The sequence below is a fragment of the Electrona antarctica genome (genome assembly GCF_951216825.1).
Source record: "Electrona antarctica genome assembly, chromosome: 21".
NCBI classification, from domain to species: domain Eukaryota; kingdom Metazoa; phylum Chordata; class Actinopteri; order Myctophiformes; family Myctophidae; genus Electrona; species Electrona antarctica.
The window spans coordinates 18690259-18715510 of record NC_136802.1 but is presented as its reverse complement, the minus strand read 5'-3'; the positions used below and the strand labels follow the sequence as shown (position 1 = coordinate 18715510).

Sequence of the window (25252 nt, the reverse complement as noted above, 5' to 3'; positions counted from 1 at the left end):
TATTTTAAATAGTTACTGTATCGATTTCAAATCATTGAATCGTATAGGATCGCCATAATGAACCAATATCGTCCATGTATCGTATCGTCAACCATGTATCGTGATACGTATCGTTACACCCCTAATCACTAGCATACAAAAGCTGTGAAATGCTTCAGTGCACTGTGATAAACTGAAAGAGGGTAGTCTCTCAAGCCACACTATCTTTTCCACAATCTTGGAATGTCATGACGAGTGTAATTCAATTCCACCTGGTAATATTGAACAGGAAGCTGTCATCTGCTCTTCTGACCAGTGGGGTATTCAACCAATCATTAAATTTAGCCAATTTGGTTTCCAGTAGGTCTGTCACAATTATTGCATAATCATTGGAATAGTTTCAATTCCATGTGACATCCGCTTTATTTTACACTCGTTTTCAGATATTCTGAAGTACAGACTGTTAAGTGGCAACATTCCAAAATTGTGGGAGCCAGCCGAAACATCTGTCTTGAGAGAATAGAAAGAGGGAAAAACCTTGAAACGAAGAATGCCACAAAAACAAGACAACCGAGGCAAACAACTGCCAGACTAGAGAATACCGGAGTTTGGTTGAGCTTCATTCAAATGGACACCTTACTTGCACACAGTCTTTCAAAGATGCCAGAAACCAACAATGGAAAAATCCACACGAGTTTAAAAAAATAGCGAGAAGTTCTTTGTACACCTCAACGCAACAACAGATCACGTATTTTACACTCCCTTGAAAAGTAAGGTTAAAAGCATCAAGCTACAATAAGTGCTTTATAAAAATGCCAATATCACAGAAGTTCAAATAAAATGGCTTAACAAATAAATAAATAAATAGTAAGACAGAGCAACCATTATTACAAATCATTGTGAGACTTTTACATCTTTTGACTTGTGAAACAAAGGCTACGTAAAAGCAGCAATGAAAGCCATTGTGCTCAATAAATACAGGAACTACAAACACTTAATGGGTGCAAGACTTCTCCTAGAACCAACGCCCTGGGGCTAGCCCCTCCTATAGGGGGCGCTAGCCCTCCACACCTTCCCTGTTGGATTACATATTGACCTCACATGTCCGGAAGGCTGGACTAACGACAAAACGGCTTTTTAAAAACACGGTAAAACAACCTTAAAAGACAAACTTCTTTTAGAAGCTCTTGCACAGTAAAACATTGAATCCGCCCCCCCCACCCCATTTTGTTCAGCTTATTAGCTTAAAAAGACCAAGACTGCATTGATAGCTAGGATAAATCCCAGTCACCCACTCCCACCCATAGGGACATTTTAGCTGGTGCTCTCCGATTCCTCTTTGCTTGGTTCAGTTGATTGATTGGACAGCTTAACATCTGTACAGCACTGGAGTGAGGGGAAGCATTTGGGGGGGCGGATTGGCAGTCGGAGGTGTGGGGGAGTTAGGACATGATCTAAAAAGAGTTTTAAAACCGTTCAACGGTAGTGGTGGGGCCAAGAGGCGGAGTGGGACTGCAGAAGTACGATGAGATCACTCGGCGTCTGTAGGCGCTATCATCTTCTCCGAGGGATTGGGGGAGAATCCCCACTGTGGCTGGTTATGGGGGGAGAGGCTGCAGTTAATACACACATGGGAGGGAGAGAGAGTGAAGAGAGAGTCGGGGAAAGGAGGGGTGAGCAGCGATTTGTCCAGTGTTTTTTTCTTTTCCATCTCCTCTACCATGCAGAGCTGTTGACCTTCCCAGCAGTGCTGTTCTCAGAACTTCTTGGGCCCCCAGGCAGAGGTCTGTTTGGGGGCCACACCTGTACCAAAGGTGGGGAAGTCCTCAGCACTGCTCATGTCAGGAGCCTGGCGGGGATAAACAAGTTACATTACAAGACATGCTGATCACGATCTGGCACCAGGTCATCCATACAGTTACATTCTGCTTACACCATTACACCATTTCCCAAACGATGAGTCGGGACCCAATTTTGGGTTGCGGACACATTTCTATGGGTCACGAAGAAAATGTCAAACCTTAAAAAGATATATCCCCCTCCCCCCTGAAGAATTTCCATACATTTGATATACTTAAGAAGCAGTGAAAATAGCCGATATACGAGCTTGCAGCGCATTGCAACTCGTTGTGAGCTTGGCCGTTTCCCCTAGTTTGGTTCCTGGGGAGACACAACATTTCTGTCGAGATTTGGGAACCACCGATATTCAAACGTCAAACAGGTGGGGAAAAACGATGCGCACTGACCGCGGTGAACGTTATTGTTCGTTATAGTGTACAGAGGAGATTTCTCACCTTGTTCCCCGGCACGTTCCAGGGCGCGTCACGCACCACAAAGCCTTTTGCAGGTCCTCCGCTGCCGTCGTCGCTTCCACCTCCGCCCCCTCCACCGTAACGAGACGGAGGCTTCATGTACGCTGCCATGGTCTCTGTCTCCGTCACACTCATCATCTGTTAAGAGATGGACAAAGATGAAAACGGATATCTCTCTGTCGCTGTCGGGTGAAAAACCTTGTATGTCCATTGTCCAAAACCGTTAAATTTCAGGAAAATTTAAAAAAAAAGGAAGGAAGAAAAAAGAGAACCAATCCATCCAATGTAGTTAAGGTATTAATTAGTCACAAGCTCTTGTTAATATGATATTTACAGACAATGTTGCAAGTTGTATGCTCAAGCAGTTCAGTCACTGCTCTACTAAAGTAAAATGTCATTATTTAAGGCATATTGCACACCGCTCTATACTGCCCACCTGTGGTCTTCATACAAGTCTAGTATGCATATAATGATGCAATGAGAATACTCCACCCAGAGGGGGCAATGCTAGTCACATGTTTGTCACTGCTGGAGTGAGGACATTTCACCTACAGACAAGAGAATCTGCTAATAGCCTAAATAGTAAATTGACTCACATATTCCTCCTCCAGGTTGAGGAGGTGGTCTATGGCGTTGTCCACAGTCTCTGGCAGGCCTGTCACAGTCACCTTGTCTGGCTCATCAGAGCCTGGCTGAGGAAACCGAATGTCCACCTGTACAGAGGAGGAACACGGGATTAGTGTAGTATTAAAATGGTAAATAGTGCATTTTGCCTCCCCATATTAGTATGCACAGTAGCTGGACCTACAGTAAGTTGGTAAATGAAATATGTATTTATGAAATGCAACATTGCACAATGAAACACCCTCTTTTCATTTTTCACCAAATTCCTTTTTTGTTTCTTTATATTCCAGATTATTACAACTCGAGTGTCATTCCCTCGGTCAACCAGAGCTCAAGTGTTGGACATTTGAACCAGGGCTGGTCAACATGGGCAAAATTACAGCTGGCGAGAGTTCTCAAAGTCAAAGTCCGATGCTTTAAACTGCCCATTGTGTCCTCAGAACAATGCCCCCAGTTCCGAGAGACACTGTGTTCAGAGCTCTGTGTCTTCTGGCTGACCGTGAGAAGATTGATTGAGTGACTTTGGAGGCGGGCTGGAAGCTGCCCAACCAATTTTAGAAGTTAGAAATAATACTTGGCTTTTTATTTTGTAGGCAAGACGTAGCACGTCTGGGTGGGCTTACCCCCCCTGCTCATCATAGCTACTGCTGGCCATAGTAACTAATAACCTGCTATGTTGAGATCCCTTTTGAACCAGCAAAACTACTGTATGGTTTTATATATTTTCTATAGTTTTATGCAGATGTATAAAGATTAGTATATAGCACATTTTATTTTAAGTAATCTGTATACAAAATACAAGCTCCATTTTCCCACAGCCACTTCAAAAGAGACATACAGTGCGCACACACAAGGAAAGATGAAAGCCACACACAGTGGCCGCACAACCTTGAAGTCTTCCATTAGCTTGCGGATGGCCTTGCCACGGGCGCCGATGATTCGGGCGTGGGTGCGCGGGTCCAGGTGAACGTCTTGGCTCACCATGTCCTGGAGCTCTGCCACCAGCTGCTGGATGGCCACGCGTGCCTCCTCTGCGTTCCGCTCGTAGCCTGAGATCACGATCACATCCTGGGAGGGTTCCAGACACGAGGAGGAGCGCGAGAGGAAACGCGTGGATGTAAAGCCAGAGAGTGAGGAGACGGTGAAGAAATGGAGGAGTGGGGGGGGGAAAGGGACATGGAATGGAAAGAGGACAGAAGGGAAAGTCAGTGGAAAGGCACCGTTATAGAAAGTACATTTATACACACATTACTTTATAATACAAGTAGGGAGTAGGGTTGCAACTTTCGATTATCTTCTTAGAGATTATATTATCCATTTGTTATTCAGAATAATCGATGTCGCAAAATAGTATATACTCATACAACTGTCGTACAATATGTCCTGGGCATGACGTTAAACTGCAAACGCAGGCTGTAGAGAGGTACAAGGTAGAACCTTACCTTTGGCTAAGGAAATGTCCCTAGACTCCCTACTGTCAGACCTGGTCCTCCTGTATGGTACCGTACGTCCAATGGTACCAAGTCTAGCCAACACATCGGATAGGAGAGGGAAACTCTGATTCCTAACCACCTGCTGCCTGGTAAGTAATTTCTCTTCAGGATAAGGCTAGGAGAAGGCAAAGAAGCCTTCTATGAAGAACTCGGCAGCCTCCTCACTAAGATTAGCCACAAGGACAAGCTCTTCTTACTCAGAGACTTCAATGCCTGAGTGGGCTCAGACCCATGTTACCTGGCCTACTGTAACATCCTTGGTCGCCATGGCACTGGCAGTTGCAACTCCACCGTTCTACGCCTGATGTCTCTGTGTGCACGGCTTGAGCTGAGGGATTCAGAAATACCCTCTTCCAACAAGCCCACAGATACAAGAAAACCTGGATGCACCCCCGCTCCAAACAGTGGCACATGCTAGACTACTGTACGTCGCGCAAAAATAGTACAAATGGTTGATCTAAAAGCTCGTGTTGTGACTTGTGATGTGTCACATTGTGAGATTGTACACATTGTTTTATCAAATTAACACATTGAGAGCCCACGCTTAACTGCCCAAAATCACTTTCACCTAGAAAATCCATTCACATTTTTTATAATTCAGCTGACTGTGGAGACACATGCTGGAACTTTTTACTTTGAAATGTTTTATAGTTTCTGAGTTATTTAATTTAAACGCCAAATGCATTTTTTCAAAGACGTCCACAGACGTCTTGGGCTATGCACGTGCGGTAATACCCAGGACGTCCACAGACGTTTTGGGCACAAAATGTGTTAAATTCATTTGATTGTAGACTGACTGAATGTTGGCCTCAGTAAATTCTCTTCCCAACCTGCTGCTCATCTCCTTTGTCAGGGAACTGGATGCTGACATCATGATCCTTTCTGATCTGAGAGATGACCGCTCCCTTGCGGCCAATAATCTTAGGATGGAACTTGGGATCAACAGACATGGTCACCTTGAAGCTACGCAGGGCCTGCATGGGGAGAGATGGTACGTCAAAGTTAAAAGAAAAATCACATTCAGTAGTTATACTGTGTGTGTGTTCTTAAATAAAGAGCGGCACAAGAACCATGCCCACATGGTCATATGATAATAGATGAACATTCAGCGAAAATAGTGTAATATCATTATCAATATTAGGCCATTTTCGGTGAAGAGATTTGGTGTAGAGGGGAAAAGGTACTTCTTTACACACCGGGGGCGATTTTTCGCCACAATTTTTTTGTAATGCTTAAAAAAAAAAAAGGTCAATGCAAGCTTTCACATCAGCAACGAACATTCGCTGGTGACTGCTACACCTCTGTATACTGTATATATATATATAGGCAGACGCGTACAAATTTGCCGGCCAAATATTTTTGCATTTTCGGGGTTGTTTATTCGTGTCGCTAATTCGCCAGGTGTGTAATGACCTTAAGTATTAACCCCAGTCAACTGATTTAAGTGGCTAAACTAACAATTCAGATTTGGTCAATTCCACGTTGCTCTTGCTGTGTGTGTGTGTGTGTGTGAGTGTGTGTGTGAGTGTGTGTGTGTGTGTGAGTGCCACTGTGCCAGTCACCCTGTCCTCCTGTTCAGCCTGCAGTTCTTTGACTCTCTCCAGCAGACCTTGTTTGGCTCGCTCCACGTTAGCCACCTGACCGGTCACCCTGATGACGTCCCACTGCTGCTCTGGCTGAGGCACCCAGATACTCACCTTCACACACACACACACACACACACAATAACAAAATGTTACCTTGAACCAACTAACTTTTCCCCCTGTCCTCCGTTTTATCTGTCATTAATTACCACAACCACACTTGAGTATTTTGTAATTAGTAACACAAATGTTTAATAATTTAACTGCAACACTCCAACACAAGAAAAGAGTCAATTATGGAGGACAAGTTCAGAATTTCTTCAATTTGTCCAGAAGATGGCAGCATCGCTTCCCTTGCACATGCACACACTGACCTCATACTCCTCCATCATCTTCCTGATGCCACTGCCCTTCTGTCCGATGATGTACCGATGGAGCTCATAAGACACCTCCACGTCTTCCGTTATGGGTACCAACGCCTGGAGAGAGAGAGGTAGGTGAGTGAGAGACATTTGAGGAGTGTCAACGACAAAGGGAGCAGGTGATAAAAGAAAACAAATTTGGTGTGAATCTGGTTTCAGTAATGCGTATGAAGTATGAAACAGAAGCCTCACAATGGTAAACCACTAGCTCTTGTGTTTGTTGACTGAGCGAGCTGAAAGTGAAGCATACCAGCAATGCAGCCTTGGCCAGCTCACACTTCTCGCACTTCCCAGAGATGGTGATGAGGTCACACTTGCGGGGGACAAACTCTGCCTCCAGGCCGGCCTCGCCGTTCTCCTGAGACGGAGCCTCTTGACCTTGGAATGTGAGCGGTTAAATCCCACAGCTGAACTTTACTACTTTACTATTTAGTCGGTAACAATTGTTGTAACTTTGCATGGAATAAAGTCTATCAGAATCACTTTGTTCATCTCAAGTGCACTAAATGTGCAGGAACTGTCCTGGCTGACAGGTGCTATTTGATACATTTTGATGCTCATGTAGGCTTGTGTTGTGTTGCATACTGTAACCTGTGTGTTGTACCTGCTGTGTTGCCGTCGTCTCTCTCTGGGAACTTGATCTGCACCTCGTGCTCCCTGGTGATGTGCTGAATGCGGCAGCCCTTAGGCCCCATGACGGCTCGGTGATAACGCTGGGGGATGGCAACCTCCACACACACCTGGGACTCCTGCAGCACAAATGGAGCAAAGGGAGTCAGATGACAGTGACGCTTAACATCAGGCACACATACACACAAACCAAACAATATCCAGTTTAGTGTAGTTATCGGTCCATTGTCTGACTAACCTGTGAAAAGTAGGTTAGTGTATTAGTATGGTAAGGTTGGTAACAGTTTTTAATGTTGTTTCATATGACTATAGTGTCTGCTGCAGCTAGAGCACCCCGTCACAGTCGAGCACAACAAAACGACCTTGAAAAGGTGGACTACTACACGTGTTATGCTATCGTCCCGTTTAGGTGTTTTGTGTTACACCATTGCGTGTCGTGACAGTGCATTTTATTTTTATTGTAATTCTTTTAATGAATACAGTAGTAAAACATTTACAAACGTGATGTGACGACATGAGGTCGAAGAACCGTAGTGTTATCAGTTATGGTTAGTTCAGTCCTGTGTTTACCACATTGGTTCTCAAAGTGGGGTCCGGGGACCCCTAGGGGTACTTGAGGGAGTTCCGGGGGGTCCCTAGCTAAATTAGAGATAGTTATGAACCAAATGGACCCTTATGGGTCTGTAACTCGGAGAGCGTACAAACATTTGGTTCCATTTGTACACTCTGAGTCTGAGTTAAATTAGAGTGAATTATGTTTTTACAATATAAATTGGGGTCCCAGAGATAGAAATGCCATTAAAGGGGTCTGTAGGGGTCTGTAGCCTAATGCAAGTCAAACTGGGGGTCCTTGAAATTAAAATGGTTTAGAATCACTGCTAGAGCCGTACAAATCTTCTCTTATGGGGGTCCAAGTGTCAATTTGGGGGTGACATGAAAAGGTTTGAGAACCACTGCCGTAGCGTATCGATCATGGTTCGTTCAGTCAGACTGTGTTTTTTTTACCAGATCCAGGATGATCTCCTGGATGCGTCTCTTAGCCGCTTCAACACAGTCCCTGGCTCCCTTCAGAGTGACCCGCTGGCTGTGGGCTCCGGTCCGAGGGAAACTGACCGCCACTCCTCCGTACTCCTCGGCCAGCTCCCGCAGCACCTGGCCCCGCCGGCACACAAAGTGACGATGGTGCCGTGGCTCCACCACCATGCTGTCCTCCACCACGTCGTCCTGCAGAGGAGGAATAATATGGTAGAGGTGACCACATTCTACACATCTGGTCTCGTTTGGGGGTTCATATAGCCTCGGCCCCAGCCTTACTCATCATGCGAAGAGAAAAGCCTCGTCATGACCAAAGGCAGAGAGTGCATAGCCGGAAGTGTTGGGCCAGAACATCCGTCAGATGTACAGTATTTCCCCCAGATACAATGATTTACGGCTAATCACAACACTTGTTTCCATACATGGAGGATGTAAACAGATTTGTAAAGTGTCAACGTAATTTCCTTGAGCGGGACATCTGCCAAAATCCTGCTACTTCCGCCAAATTCCAGCAATGCACTCTACAGCATGGGGATACGGTTTGGCCACACTTGTTCTGGGTGGACTGTATTTATTTTTGTTTTATGTTGATGAAAATGTCCATTATCTATTATGTGGCTCACAAGGGTGTATTGATTGGGGGGTAAACGGTTCATCTGCAATTCTTGTTAATTTCCAAAACTGTGCAAAACCTTATGCCATGTTGAAATTGTAAAGCATTTAACAAAAATATCGTTGTGAACTCTAGTCAAAGTCATTCCTAGTAGTTAAAGCACGCGTCAGAGACGGCTACCAGGTTCTTGACCAGCGACTCCAGTTCTTTCTGGGCGAGCAGCACGGCCTCCTCTCTCCCCACGATGGTGATGAGCTCCTGCTCCGTGTCGTCCGGCGATGGGAAGATGATGCGAGCGCCCGTCCTGTCCCGCACGCGTCTGATGTTGGCCCCGCCGCGACCTATCAGGAACTTGTGGTATTCCGGTTTGGCCTGCAGCTCCGCTGTGAAGTTGTTGACTTGCTGGAAGTGAAAGGTAAACAATAGTGTGCAAGGATGTGAAGAACGATGCACGTGCTAATTACCGTATTGTGACGAATATAAGACGACTCTGATTATAAGACGACCCCCATTAGTTAGTGTAGGAAGTTAGGAACTAACATTACATGGCAATGTTGTTGGGGGACATATTGTGTGCAACAGCCAGCTCCGCGGTGTTAAGAAGCAGACGCTGTTTTATGAAGATACTGCGCTTCTGTTTTGGTTCTAGTTGAATAAAGAAGGACTCATAACTTCTCCTGTTTGGTTAACTTGCAGCTTTTGAACCACTGTGTTGAACCACATCGTTCATATCACAGCTGAGCTGTAGCTGTTGTTCTGTTGATTCAATCGCTCTGCTCTATTCATTACACTGGTTTCAGCGGTACTGGATGTTAAATTACACGTCAAAAATCTAATCGCCGGTTATACAGTAGGACGACCTCGTTTTTTTAGGCTATTTTCATTGGAAAAAGAAACTTGTCTTATATTCGGCACAATACGGTATCCATCTTCACCATGCCCTTTTGTTAACGTCTGGGAAAGCTGCAGGGTGTATCTGCCTCCTCGGCCAGTGACTCACCGTCTCCTCATCACTAGTGTGACTTTCTCAACCTCGCCTTCCCTGCACCCCTCTGTGACTAATGGCCATTTTTCAAAACATCTCCTCCTTCCTCCTCCTCTGCCCTTATTCGCTATCCCGTGCTCGCTCGCTCCCTCCCTCCCTCCCTCCCTCCCTCCCAGCCTCCCTCCCTCCCTCCCTCCCTCCCTCCCTCCCTCCCAGCCTCCCTCCCTCCCTCCCTCCCTCCCTCCCTCCCTACCTTCTCCTCGGCCAGCTGCAGCAGCTGCTTCTTGGCTCTCTCCACCTCCCCAGCGGGCCCCCGGATGGTGACTTTGTCTGAGCCCGAGCCCTCGGCGGGGAAATGGATGTGGACGCCCCCGCAGTCCTCCATGACGGAGCGCACCAGGCAGCCCTTGGAGCCGATCAAGGAATTGTGCAGCTTGGCGGGGATGTTGACCTCTCCCTCATTGATGTTAGCCTGGGTAATGATCATTTCTGCATCTTTATAACTGTGCATGACACGTACATAAAACTCATGTAAAGTGTGTTGTGAATTACAGCACTGTTCTAAAAGTAATGAACTCATAAATAACAGGACAAAACTACTATTTTTGTATTGTATTAGACAATAGGCTGTACACATACAGTACAGCCTCTGACAATTATAGCTTTCTTTTTCTTGATTTAGGGAGATTTGGAGGGGTAGAAATGAAAAAAAACACACCCGTGTGAAGTGAGGGGCGCTCTTATCATCTTACAACATCGAGGAGGGAATTCGGTATATATATATATATATATATATATATATACACATGAGGGGGCACTCTTATACATCACCATACATCACATCACATTCCGTGCTCAGCCAATCAAATCATCACAAATGTCATTTCCAGCCAATCCACTTTTGCCGTCTTCCATTTTCAGACCTCACTTTATCTTCAATATGTACTTTGCTCAGCCAATCAAATCATCGATATGGGGTGATCAGTCAATCATCAGCCAATGTTTGTGTTCACACAAACACACAAAGCTGGGCATAGGAGGGAGCTAGCGCCCCTCAAAACTATGAAGACAATGTCTGTGAATGAGTACTGTCTGTGACAACCACATGAAGTCTAGCATCCCTATGCTGGGCATAATAGGCAAAAGCAATTAAGCTAAAACTCAGCTGATCAGGATCAGCGATCGGCTATTTTCACCAGTTCACGTACAACGAAGGATATAGGGTTTGAGTGGTTAAAAGTCAACCGATCTGATTTAATAGGAGACAACAGACGTGTGACGTTCTCTCACCAGCTCTCTCTGGATGGCCAGGATTCGTTCTCTAGCAGCCTCAGAGTTGCACTTCTTGCCCGTTATGACGATCATTTCTGAGTTACTGTTCTCTGTCGGCAGGTCAATCTTAGTGTTTGTCTCCTCTCGGATCTGCCGGTCACATACAATGCACAAAAAAGGAGTGTCTTGACATTTCTTTAAAAAATGTCCAAGGATTCAAAAACCTGTCGTAGATCCTCCGTCAGTCTGTTCCAAAGGCTAACCAAAGAAGACCAAGACAGCTAAAAGCTGCTTCTCCATGACTTTTTGTTCTAGCCTTTGGAACAGTTAAAGAGGTTTAAAATGTTCAATCAATCAATCAATCAAACAGATCTGTGACAGGATCTGAGGGATTTGGTAGGCACATGCAGTACCTAAAAAGCATTTCAGATAAATAGACAGATGAGCTGCCATTTAAAACCCAATGAAAGGATCTTATAATCCACTATAATATTACTAACAAGCAACGATTGCAGTTTTATTTTATTGGCGTATTGTGTACTATCTGTCTGCTCTTTTGTGAGCATGCATACTGCATTCTGCACCAATGCTTGTTTTGGTAGACCAGAGCATTACAGTAATGAAGCCTGGATAATCTTCTGACCTTTCTGATGTGGGTGTCTACATTTACCTGATAGGCCTACTTGAATGAATAAAATCTTTTTTTTTTCTTTGTTCAACTGTTTTCTGACATCCATGCGCTTATGTCAGAAATATACTTAAGGCGTCAGTGGACTGGGATACAGAGAGACATACAAAATAAACAAGGTTTGAAGTTTCACCTTTTTGATGTTGGCGCCACCTTTGCCAATGATGTTTTTGTGGAACTGCTTGAAGATAGGAACTGAAAGTGAGAAGCTGTTCTCTATCTACAAAACAAGGGAGAGGAATGTTATTAATATATGTTTCGTGTGTGTGTGTGTGTGTGTGTGTGTGTGTGTGTGTGTGTGTGTGTGTGTGTGTGTGTGTGTGTGTGTGTGTGTGTGTGTGTGTGTGTGTGTGTGTGTGTGTGTGTGTGTGTGTGTGTGTGTGTGTGTGTGTGTGTGTGTGTGTGTGTGTGTGTGTGTGTGTGTGTGTGGTGGGACATACCAGCTCTGCAATGATTTTCTGGAGGAACTTGGCACATTTCTCCACCTCGTTCTTTGGTCCTCTCAGCTGGACAATTTCACTCTTCTGAGCTGGGTCAGGAAAGTTGATGATGACCTGGAAATAAAACAAGATACTGTAATAATATGCACACATTACAGTGGTTCTCAAACAGTTTCATGTCCAGAACCCACAAATATATCTGAATTTGGCCACGGTTACTCCCTTCTGAGAACGATTTTGGGCCTATTGCCTTGTGTTTGTTCAAAAGTCGATCTACAAGCTCACAACAGCCAAATTATAAAATGAGGTCAAAGTGGTTCAACTGATTTTGATGCTATAACAAATTTGCCTGGGGAGCCCCTGGAACCCTTCATGGAGCCCTGACGTCACTTTGAGAACCACTGCATTACATTATATTGTAACAAAAGTGTCAAAACTATTTAATAATTGAGCATATAATGCAAGGTTAACATGGAAGTTGGATGACAGGCCAGGGGAGAATATATTCACCTCGGGAAATTTGTCTCGAACTTCCTTGATCTTCTCTCCCTTCTGCCCGATGATTGTCCGATGGTACTTCTGTTCCACAATCAGGTCTTTGGTGCGCTCGTTTTCCTGGCAAAGACACAAACAAAGAATGTATAAGTGTGATATTGCACTCCAACGTGTCCTGCTGTTAGAAGATAAAGGATAAGTCAAGCTCTTTTTTTCTTCTAAATTTAGAGTAGCCAATTATTTTTTACCATCCAACACCCACCAACTGACAGGCATCCTCCCAGCCTGTAGTAATCGCTAGAGCAGAGACAAAGATTGCCCTGTTATATATGTGTTATATATATATCATGAAGCCTGGTCTTCAAATAGTGCTGTCTGTCTGAACTACTTTGAACTGTACTTTGCTGATTATTGAAATGACTTCTGTTGCTTACTTTATTTAGCTGATTATTGAAATGTTGCTTCTTGTTCTATTGTTTGTGTTCCTTATGTCATGTGTCACTTTGTAACACACATTTGAAAGGTGCTATATAAATAAACTTGTATTATTATTATTACCCTTATTATAAGCTGTCTGGCATTTATAGAACTACAGGGACTGGAAAGGATAAAATAGTGAAAATACCCAATCTACAAGCTCATAACGTGCTGCTAATTTTGCAATAGCAGGGCGGAAGCCAGAGGCTATAGCTATTCTTTGTGGGTCCTTGGCATGGACATTATTGTGAACCCTTCTACTAGGGCAGAACGTTAAATGATCTCCATGGTCCTCACCATCCTCTGGACCATCTCGATGAGCTCTCTGCGAGCCAGCTGAACCCCTTTGGGGTCGCCCTCGATCCGGACCAGGCCACTATGCTCACAGTCCTGGGGGATCCGCACAGACACCTTGTACTGCTCCTTGATCCGGTTGACTGGAGCGAAGGACGAGAGAGAATAAAAAGGTAATAAGCAGAAAGTGAGGAAATGAACAGCTTTTTTGGGGGGGTATTTAGAGGTGAGACATGGATTGAAACATTTAAAATAACATTACAGCTACATCGATTCAGCACCATAAAATCAATACGGACTTCAGTGTATCAGTAAAGCCATTATTTGTGTTTGTATACTTACAGCATAAATCTCAAGTGTGACTAACTTTGTTTTTTATAAGATGGAAAACCTGATGAAAGCGTGACAATTATGCGAAATCCAGCCTTAAAATATACGTGTGTGTGTGTGTGTGTGTGTGTGTGTGTGTGTGTGTGTGTGTGTGTGTGTGTGTGTGTGTGTGTGTGTGTGTGTGTGTGTGTGTGTGTGTGTGTGTGTGTGTGTGTGTGCGTGCGCCATTACTCACTGTTGGTTCCATTCTTTCCTATGAGGTGTCTATGGAAGCGCTGCTCGATCATGACTTCAGTGTAGTCCATTCTCACCAGCTGGCCGGAGCAAGAGAAGACTTACAGGCTCATAAATGCACACATTGGCCACACATCTACCGCAGCAGTAATGGCAGTAAGTGAATCTACCACCACAGACTTCTCTCCTGTGTCTCCCCTACTATAAGTGTACAAAGAAAATCACTTTTCTCGTGTGAGACACATGAGATGAGATGCATGCGGAACCAGGTCTCTGAACTGGATTGCAACACATTAGCCGTTAGTGACAGTGTACTGACCAGGTCCTTGATGATGTCCTGTATTTGAGCCTGAGCTTGTTCCACTTCCTCAGTGGGACCCTCCAGGCTGATGCGCTCTTCGCCGTCTGTGAACTCTATGTGAACCTAAGCACACACATGCACATCAATAAGACTCAAGCGGGGGCCCAATATGACTTAGTTCATATATTGGAAATACTAAATATACAGGTTATAATTCGCTGATAGTTATACTGTTCTTGTGCTATATTCATATTAAATCATCCTTAGCCTTTAAGTTAAATTTGTTCATTCTGTCCCTTCCTTAGCCACAGGAAGGGACGCAAGACAAATTTCAGTGCAAACTGACAATAAAGTACTATATCATATCATTCCTGCCTTTGGTATGCAATTCATACCATGCAATTCATGCAATTCATTTGGTAGCATTTGGCCTTTGTACCCTCCAAAAACATGCGCGAAAAGCCAAGTGGCCTTGTCCCTAAAATGATAAAATTCCAGGCCTGCTCACAGCCCTCCCCATGTTGCATCAGCCGAGCAGCAAGCACACCACAAGAATGAAGTCAGACCAAGTCACGTTCTACTCCTTCGAACTCCATTCATCCTCTCCTACCTCATTGCCTTTCTCCTTTACGTCTCATTAAGTCCATCACCCTCAACCTTTCCTTCATCTGTCCTCCCCACTTTTACACACTTGGACATGCCATGTCCCATATGTTTGAGATGACTGTCTCAAATATGCATGACACCATTTTGTTCATTCAGCTTCTATTGTGTTGTCCTTGTGACAAGAATATACTTGATGTGAAATCGCACTGCCTCAGGCTTAATTCAGACTTTGGAGCATGACACTCTTGTGTCATTGTTGGACAACAATGACGTATTTTCAATGTATTCTTTTTGTCGAGCAATATGGGTTATGAGAAGGTATACATTTGCATTTAGACTACCTGCTTTAACGTCTTCACTCATACTACAAACTAATTTCCCTTTATTCTCTCTATCTCTCTCATCTTAACTCTGTGTTTGTGTCCTTCAGTGCAGGCTTTAGTATTGGGGTATATTGTTTGCTTACGTACTTGAGCAAGACACTGTGAGGACACAGACTTGTGTTTTTGTTCTGCATACAGGGTGTTGTCTAACCTCAATATGTCATCATGCCACCAGGCAAAAACAAATCAGTCAGCTCCATATATGGGCAAATACTGATATTGGCATATCAGTCGGATCGGCAGTGCGACGTAGGTTAGGGCATTCACTTCTAGTCATTTTTACTAGTTGACTAGTTGCCTAGTTTACTAGTCGACTAGTCGACTAATTGTTTAACTACCTATTATGTAAAAAAATAAAAGAAAATAAACTTTATTTTTTTTTTAAAATAAATATTTGTACATTGAAAAACTGTGTACATGGTGACTATAACTATAATCTACCTGATCTTGAGGCCTACAAAATCGGGGAAAAAATAAAAAATCAACTAGTCAACTAGTACCAACAAGGTCGACTAGTGGATTTACTAGTCGACTAGTAAACTAGTCGACTAGTTGCTTAATGCCCTAACGTAGGTGTGAGGGCCGCGTACCTGAACCGGTTCATTATTAATGGTACTTTATATGTTTGCATTCTGCCCCTGACCCCTAGTTCCCTTTGCAGTGCTACCCTTGCTGTGCCGTACAGACAGTTTTCTATAACTTAAATGCTAGGCTGCCTCTAGTGACAAAGTCATTGCTCTCGCTCTCTCTCTCACACAGTCTCTCTCCCTCTCCCTCACCCGTGGTAGCTGCTGTGTGATGCGTCCGATGTTCTGTCCCTTCTTGCCAATGATAAAGCGATGCAGCCAGGCTGGAGCTGTCACCTCCACCACCATCGCACTCTTGGCCTGCACAGGGAGGAGAAGGTTATGACCATTTTTATTGTACAATATTTCTGTCTTTGTTTCACTTTATTTTAAATAATGCATGTGGACTGTGGAGGAACAAACAGCTAACATTTTGTACAATCTTTTTCATTTGCCAAAAACAAACCATCCATGCCCTGCCGCCATCCCTTTAATGAAACCACGTTTTCAAGTCGTGCCCCACTCGAAGCTAGACAGAGGATTTTGAGCAAACAACAGTAACACAAAGTATTACATCATGGCACCTGAAACACCACGGGCAGGGTGCCAATTCCATAATATTGAGACTGTGAAATAGCGAGCTAGCCAACTTAATATTCTTTGAGAGTTCCCATTATGCTCGTTTAGCAGTGATTTAATCAACCCAGACTAACGTTCAGCAAGATATTCATAATTGAATCCATTCAGAAGCTATTCACAATCAAATGACCCTTGTGTCAGGCCCAGCAGGTGCATATATACAGTACGCTGCCTGCAGCTCCATAGCTAATGAAGCACCTTACCTATACCTAATGAACCAGCTCCTACTGAAGAAAGAGGTGAACATCATTGTGTTGGATGACAGTCAGTAACTATAAAAAAGAATTTATATTGGAATAAAAGCTATCCTCCACCATATAAAAACATAAATACCAGTCCATACTTTGTCAAATGACCGTGACATGGTCATTCGACCAAGTATAAAAAAGGCTAAAGTCATAACCTTTATTGAATTGTAGTTCTGCAGATCATATGATCAAAACGCTTTTATGAATTGTCAAAACAGCCAAGCCTAACTATAGGCATGGACTAGGCATACCCACGAAGGTCCATGCCACCTTCATGGGTGTTTCAAAAACTAAAAACTTTGTACACAGCCTGTAGTATAACGCTGTAGTATAAATTGTGGCTACCGTTATTGTGGCTACCGTTAGTGTGAATGCAGAATTATCCCTTCTCATCTACACACACACACACACACACACACACACACACACACACACACACACACACACACTCTGTATCCTGGGTTCTTCTCACCTTGGCATACACCTGCGTGAGTGCGGGTCCCAGCTTGTCAGGCTCCCCCCTTAGGATGATGGTCTCCGAGCCAGAGTCCAGAGGTGGCATCTCCACTGACACCCCCGTGGCCTCCAGGATCTCGTGCAGGGTGTTGCCCTTGGGGCCCACGATGTACTTGTGCTGCGACTTCTTCACTTCCACCGAAATGGTGGTGGTCTTCCTCTTCTGCCATGGGAGAATGGGAGAGAGGCGGGGGAGTAAAGCAAAGAAAGTGGGTTCATCAGTGCGATTGTAATGTACACAGACTCACGGTCCAGTAAGGCCTGCCACTAACTTGACATCAGGGGAGCCACTCCCTGGAGTTTATTTTTGTGTCTCCCACTCTGCATTTCCATGGACTTCTGTTATGGACCAAGCCTCTTCACAGAGCACGACCATGGATTGCTACCATATTATATTATCTTACACTATAACATGTATTATTATTGCTATTGCTACTAGTACTACTTGTATCTTCCTCTCTGTCTCTCCTCTCTCTCTGTTCTTTACCCCGACACGGTCGAGGCAGATGGCCACCCACCCTAGAGTCTGGGTCTGCTTGACGTTTCTTCCAGTTAAGGGGAGATTTCTTGTTACCACTGTCGCAAAATTGCTTGCTCAGGGTGGGATCTATGTCTGGTCTTTGCTCTACATGTAAAAAAAGTGTCTTGAGACAACTTTAATGTTTCGACACTTTAATAAAAATTTAATTGAAAGTGAATAAGGAGAGGAGGCAGTGATGACGTACTATGAACTTTGAGAGGGGATATTTTCTGTGAAGAGATTTTGAGTTGAGATAAAAGTAGACAGTAGATATGGTTCAAGGGGTTAAAAGGGGGAGGGGGAAAGAGATGTTGGGAAGGAGGCACATGGCAAGGGACAGATTGGAGAACGAGTGGTGACAGGAGACAAATAGACCAAGAAGAGGCAGGAAGGAGATATGAGGGTGGTGAAGGAGAAATAAAAGATTGAGTGGGACAGAGAGATGACAGGCCGATGGTAAAGATTGATTGATTGAAAGTCAGGTGGCGAGAGATGGCAGGAGACAGACGGCGTATTGGTCTCTTGCCTCCCATACACACGCACCAAATATCATTAGCATTCTCATCCTGTTGTTGTTCTGTAGCCAAATCCAATTTTCTCTCCAGATTATCTCGTGCTCGTTTATCAACAGCACCCATCTGGTACGCACATCCTGAATGTCCCTTCCAGTTCTTTTAGTGATTCGTTTTATCCAAACTGACAGACTGGAGGAGGGTACTATAGGCTACAGTCCAACAGCTTCAGAGAGGTGTTTAGACAGTTAGGATCCTGGAACTTGCAAATGAACCCAAGAAGATGGTGATGATGAATTACGAGTGGCGCCAGAGGTGGATCCCAACTCCCATCAGTATCCACCAGGAGGAAGTTCCTGGGAGTACACATGAAGAACTATAAAAAGTGCTCCTCAGAGCACAGATCTCCGCCAGGTCAGGACAGGTAGGTTATTGTAGCCTCCAGGTGGCACTATACATAGGCCAATGTGAAAAGGGTGTCTTCTTAGTCCTTTCATGGAAATCGGACACTGCATTCATGATTTGAGGCATTTTGTTCCAAAAATGTGTTTTCCAAAAATCGACCTGCTGGTGGCGCTACGACAGGCCAATGTGAAAAGGGTGGCATTTGTTCCTCGGCCTAGTGGGAATATGCATGCAAAATCTTGCGGAAATCGCACGCTGCGTTCATGATTTGAGACATTTTGTTCAAAAAGGACTAATCATGCAAACGTTGGAAGCCAGTCTTCTTAGCCAACCAGAATGGCAGACAAAATGTGTAGGAGTAATATAAAAAAAGGAAAATCACATCCGTGTCAAGTGAGTGGTGCAACTCCGTGTGGGGGTGGGGGGCGGAAGCTCCAGACCCACAGGAACACACCCAGGGTGCCGGCCCAATTCCGGCGAGCCGCCCCGCGTCCGAAACGGTTGAGAAATGACAGTTACCGTGTGGGGGTCCCTCTACTGTACCCTCTACTGCAGGGGTTCTCAACGTTTTTGGCCGGGGACCCCCGGAAATGCTTTGGCAATGTCTCGGGACCCCCGCCCCGCCCCCTCCCGACCCCCAATATAAATTGACTGCTACAATAACCTTAAACCATTTTGGGCGGGAACCCCTTTTGGTGTTTTAAGCATTGTTATAATTTAGCTATTGAAAAATAGCAGATCTACAAGCTCAAGACCTACGAGCTTGTAGGTCTGCTATTTTTGAAAAATCGTGAAAAAAAAAAAATCTTTTTTTTTTTTTTTTTTTTTGGAAAATAATTTGGGGACCCCCTAAAATAATTTGGCGACCCCCCGAGGGGTCGCGACCCACGGGTTGAGAACCCCTGCTCTACTGTACTGTACTGTCACTGTACTGATCCACAGGAACGCACCCAGGGTGCCGGACCGATTCCGGCGAGCCGCCCCGTGTCCGAAACGGTTGAGAAATGACAGCGTTACCGTGTGGGGGTCCCTCTACTGTACCCTCTACTGTACCGTACTGGCACACCCGAAATCACCATATATACAGTTAATATGTGCGTGTATGTTTGTGTGTGTGTTAGGTTGCGCACAGGTGGTGAAAAACAACCATGCTGTTTTCGTGTTCAGACGCACCCACCCACCCACCCACCCACACACACAGCTCCGTAAGGGAGTGGTTGCACCACTCAAAAAAATCTTTGCAAAAGTCGGCCTCCTGGTGGTGCTATAACAATCAGATGTGAAAAATGCAAGGCAGAGGTATTATTGTTCTCCCCATGAATCAAGAACAGAAAAGCAAGTGAAGTGGGACCCTACCTTGTCATCGTAGATGGCCCGGATGCGGCTGAGGGCCAGCGCCACAGCCTCCTTCTCCCCTGTGATGACGATCTCGTCCTTGGGCAGACTTGGCGGCGGGATGCTGATGCGAGCGCCCGTCTCCTGGCTCAACTCCTGCACCAGTCGGTTGTGGGGGCCGGCGATGAAGGGATGGAAAGCCTTCTCCAGTGACAGCCGCTCCACGGCCCGCTTGTCCTGGTAAGTGGGCACACATACATTGTACGATTTTGCAACCCATTTTTTCACCCAGTGTCGGTTATCTAATGTAATCCTGGGCGCTACACTTCCTCTGCCAACCTGGGGGGGCAGCGGACTGACCTCATGCTTCCTTCTATGCATGAGGAGTCCAAGCTGCTTCTTTTCACCTGACGACGACGACGACGACGACGGGGGGGGGGTATTGGTATTGGTAATTTATCACCAATAAATTACTGTGACATTTAATATCACTATCTTTGCTATCTTGAGCCTTGAACCTGGGGGGGCAGCGGACTGACCTCATGCTTCCTTCTATGCATGAGGAGTCCAAGCTGCTTCTTTTCACCTGACGGGGGGGGGATTGGTATTGGTAATTTATCACCAATAAATTACTGTGACATTTAATATCACTATCTTTGCTATCTTGAGCCTTGCCTAATGAGTAATGACAATCTCTATTTAACAAAACACAACTAATAAATGTATTGTATTTGGTGCCCCCCAAAGAAAACACTGCATGTGAGGTGCTTGGTGGCTCAGCCAGTTCCTTGTGATCCAAGGACCTGAGTTCTAATCGGACTCCCGGCTTGTGTCGCATGCATCTCCCTCCTTTCTCTACCCTCGGTTCCCTGTCTCCCGACACTCTCCTATCTCAGATTGAAAAATACAAAAATCTGCATGATGTTAAATTAATTTAACAGCCAACATTTGGCAAGTTAGTTTGACATCAAGTAAACATCCAATTTGTACTTTATACTAAATATGAGAGCCTTGTTTCATCCTTCTCACTGAGCGAGCGAGGCATCAGGTCCACTAAGGTCTCTTCCTTGTGAACAATGTGTTACGCTCAACGGATAATTAAAGTGCGTAACACATTTACAAACACTGCTACGAGTTATGTCACGACTGCTGCAGCTCATTTCAGCAAGATGCCAAGTTACTGTATGCTTAATTTATGCTCCGTCATAAATAGCCGAAAACAGACAATCTATAAGCTCACAAATCAGCACGGATGCAGCGAGTTGTGGGCTTGTTGATCTTTTTTTCCGGGCACGTGACACTGTTGTACAATGAAGTATAAGTCAGGCTTTAGTTCTGATGATCCTCTGAAGTCTGTCTGACCTGTTCAGCAGAGATGAGCAGGATCTCGTGACGCGCCTTCTCGATGCCCTCCTTGGTGCCAGTGATGCGGATGTTGGCGCTGGGGTCGTCGGGGCGCGGGATGCCAATCTTGGTTGCCGTCTTCAGTTCCAGTTCCTGGAGCTTCTCCCCATTCTTACCGATGACAAAACGATGGTGCTCCTTGGGGATGGCTACCGTGGCCGAAGCCTGGGCACAGAGGGGAGAGAAAGGAAATGATTAAGAAAAAAAAAGTAGAGATGAACGATATAATGGGTAGCGTGTCGGAATCGGCCATAAAAATAACATATCGGCATCGGATCGGTCTCAAAATAATCCAGATTATTTTCACAGATATATATAACGCAATTATAATGTGACTGTCAATGGCTAAATTCTACATTTAATTTGTGTACTCATCTCATTCAGTAGTCATTCAGTAATGAAAACTCAGTATTCAGTAATATTAACAGGTTTTGGGCCAAGCCCCGCCTAGGGCCTAGGCTTGTTTCCATTGTTGTCTTCTGTATAATATCGGAATCGGTCAGAATTGGTATCGGCAGATACAGTATGACCCTGCAAATAATTGGAGATCGGATATCGGTCAGAATTTCATACTCATGCACTCCTAAGAAAAGGACTGGAAAGGACGGCTGAGTTGCACAGACAGAGTTATGCCTGATTTTTACTTTGTTGCACACTGGAAATACCTCAAGCTCACAATGTGTCGCAATGAGACGAGTTGAGCCGAGTTGAGCTTGTAGATTTGCTATTTTCAATGCACGTTGCCAAAATTGGCACTATCCAAAGTGTAAGTCAGGCTTTAGCTGCCGTTCCTTGTGCCTCTATTTGAATACATGACATGTGTACAATAATCCGGGGGCAGACTTTCTGATTTGTAACTGGAAATCAGGTATGACATAAAAGTTCAAACACGCATCGTATGAAGGATATTATTCGTTCCATTTATTGTAACAATATAACAGAATTATTCAATTGGATGGTATTCCCTTTAACAGGATCTTGGCATAAGCTCAAAATGCATTTGTGCGCTGCTGTATCAATACGTGCAACTCAGCTAAACAGGTGGAGCTTGATGTCCCTGTTTGAAGTGATAATCAGCAATGTTTGTTGCTGACGCCAAATAAAATGACTCCCATGGGAGTGGATGGTCATTTTTCTGTTCAAACTCTCACCTAAAACAGGCAGCCTACATATATAACCTTTACTGGTTGGCGTCGATACTGTATATGAGCCTTTGTTTTCCCCGAGATATACTGTACTTGCAGGGTTATATGTTTAAGTGCCAGCACGCACCTATGATACATAGCACTGTTCGGTTGTGGCTCATTCTGACGGTTATGTAACAACAGTTACAGTGCTACTACAGTGACAGTGAACATACGATCAAATGTTACAGTCTTACGATTTTTTGTATCACCATTACCTTTTTCTCGTTTCCTGATTCCTAGTGTATTCTGGTCTGCTAAATCCTACATTTGGTCTTATAGGGAGAGCACAGAAAACCACATGTCTCCTCCTATGAGTGACATGCTGCTTCTTTTCACCTGACAGTGAGAAAATTTCGCCAGGGAGTTGTAACATGCAGAGCCAAGCCGGAGGCACTAGATTTGAAACCTAGTCTCTGTGGTGGTGAGCAAGAGCCAAGAACCACTGCACCTTTAAAGCACAGCTAGTACAGAGACTGACCGTATCAATAGTTTCATCATGTTGAGTCTCAATATGATGATAGGAATACTAAAACATCAGTGATAGCGTCATACCTTGACAAAATATGAAAACATTTTTGGTGACAGCACACATTGGCAAATACAGTATGAAAACATTATTGGCGACAGCATACCTAGACAAGGTAACACTCTTGTGACACCGCACCTTGACAACATATGAAAACATCGTTGGGCCCCATAGCTGTCCCAAACACTGAAAGGATGGTTTGCTGCCTTTTCATCTTACTTACTAGAGATGATTGGATCTTCAAGCGTTTAAAAATGTATATTAACTTCAACTGGATTCAGACTTCCCACAGGTTTTTTACAATACATTTTCAAAACGTTTCCATATTTGTCCTAATAATTTTACCCCATTTCCAGGTCTATAGCAATCATACAGTGCAATAATGAGGCTCTTTACACCAGTGTGCCAGCAATGACCCAGCAATGTCTTGTATACATTAGGCCACAGGTATTTTACGCTTTTTTATGAACAAAAGCTGTAGCCCAAAAGCATTTGATTTAATTACAAACTATTTCCAGGCATGGAAAACTGTTTTTTTAATTTCAAAACATTTCCAGGAATTTCATGACCGTGAAGAACCCTGTGGATTATACAGTGTGAATACATTTTATTTCCTCACTTGGATTAAAGACAGAAAGTGGTGGAGTGTCATTATGGTGTGCTTGCATGCAGCACTACACCCCTGTGTACTTAGTTGTCACCCAAAATGAACTACTTTAATCTTTGTTTGAGAGAATAAACGCCACTGCAAAGAACTACTAAAACGAGATTTGTTGCACATGGTGACGTCAGATCCAACCAATAAATCCACTATCATGTATCAAACGGAATAGTACACTACAAAATAACATTACTGCACCTCAACCATATCTACTATCATCATGTACAGTATATCGTCACACACTGAAAGCCTCCAATAATCAATATGCTTCCCTCGCTTTAAGCTGCAGTCTCTCTGGCCTGCACTGTGGTTGGGTTACCTGTGTCTGCAGCCGGGCCACTATCTCCTTGCGAGCCTTCATGACAGAGTCGAGTTTGCCAGTGACCATGATGGACAGGCCCTGGTCTTTGGCCAGGGACAGCTCGATGTGTGCCCCCGTCCGCTGCATGATGTCCAGGCACACCTTGGCCTCCTCGCCCTCCCCAAACTGGCTGTTGTCCTTGTAGCGCCGCTCCTCCAGTGGCACGTGGAACACCTGGGGAAGGTTTGGGACAGAGGCTGGTTCATATTTCAGGCAAATACGGCTTACTTGCTTATTTTTTTCCTGGAACGTTGTTTTTTTATCCATCGTTATCTAAGTCTTTTTCCATGTGTCGCTCATCTGTGAGTGACACATGAAAGCGAGTCATACTTGATTTGTTTACAATAATATCACTTCTACCATCAAATATTTACAATGAAGAGGGTAGATCAAAAGAGCTGTCTGGATTGAGATTGTGTACTGACTGTACATTCTTCTCTCCAATATCTGTGTTTGCATATTGTTGCATGCAACCATATGTTGTTGCTCTTGTCGGAGGCTGCCTGACCTGGGTAATGACAGAGGCTTTGATGGGTCTGATCTTACTACCCCAGGCCCCAGCAGGCTCCCCAGCCTTCTCCCCTGGCGCCCCTTTCTCCGGCAAGGGAGGGAAGGCCTCCAGGTAGGTAGGGATGTAGGCCTCATCCTCTGGCACGCAACCTGCAGAAGAAAGAGATGGATGTGTCATGGACAGATGGTGGAAGAAAAGGGAAATTGCATGTATAAAATATGGACAAACAAACATAAATAACTATAGGAAACAAATCTTCCCAGCAATAGATTGATGGTCCACATCTTATTCTCTATGTATTTGTGTTGTAAGACGCTGTGTCACACACTGAACATAACTGATCTACAGAAAAACACAGAGAGAGGCCAAACTGACAGAATTTTCTGTTCTATCAATTATTGTTTCTACAGACTATGATAGTCTACGATCACATCAAATGTGATAGTGTTCCTTAAATGGTTGGTTGCTTGAGTGCCAGTGACAACAAAATTCGATTGGGGACTATTCAGTTGTCTCAAATAGATTTAGTAATCAACTCCCTTTCCCATTCATAGGAATATGAATCGGGTACGCTAGCGAAAGACATCACCTGTTATCTCTTGGTCCTTGAGGCCGCTGCGATGCTCTGCAAAGCTCTCCGGAGTCAACACTGCCACTGAGCTCAT

At 44.5% G+C, this 25252-nt stretch overlaps 1 protein-coding gene across 1 annotated transcript; it reads right to left on the bottom strand.

Moving 5' to 3' along the window:
- Positions 1-1081: 1081 nt before the first annotated feature.
- On the bottom strand, positions 1082-25252 carry hdlbpb (high density lipoprotein binding protein b; the record flags this gene model as incomplete). The annotated part of the gene is given in 27 exon segments (XM_079491243.1): positions 1082-1828; positions 2274-2429; positions 2888-3004; positions 3804-3983; positions 5239-5382; positions 5971-6105; positions 6366-6470; positions 6664-6787; positions 6789-6830; positions 6999-7162; positions 8049-8267; positions 8872-9093; positions 9930-10148; positions 10967-11098; positions 11770-11856; positions 12077-12190; positions 12587-12691; positions 13346-13485; positions 13908-13986; positions 14226-14330; positions 15976-16083; positions 17122-17328; positions 19959-20174; positions 21300-21506; positions 24035-24250; positions 24585-24736; positions 25177-25252. Coding segments are annotated over 27 exon segments (3864 nt in total). The 3' UTR covers positions 1082-1735.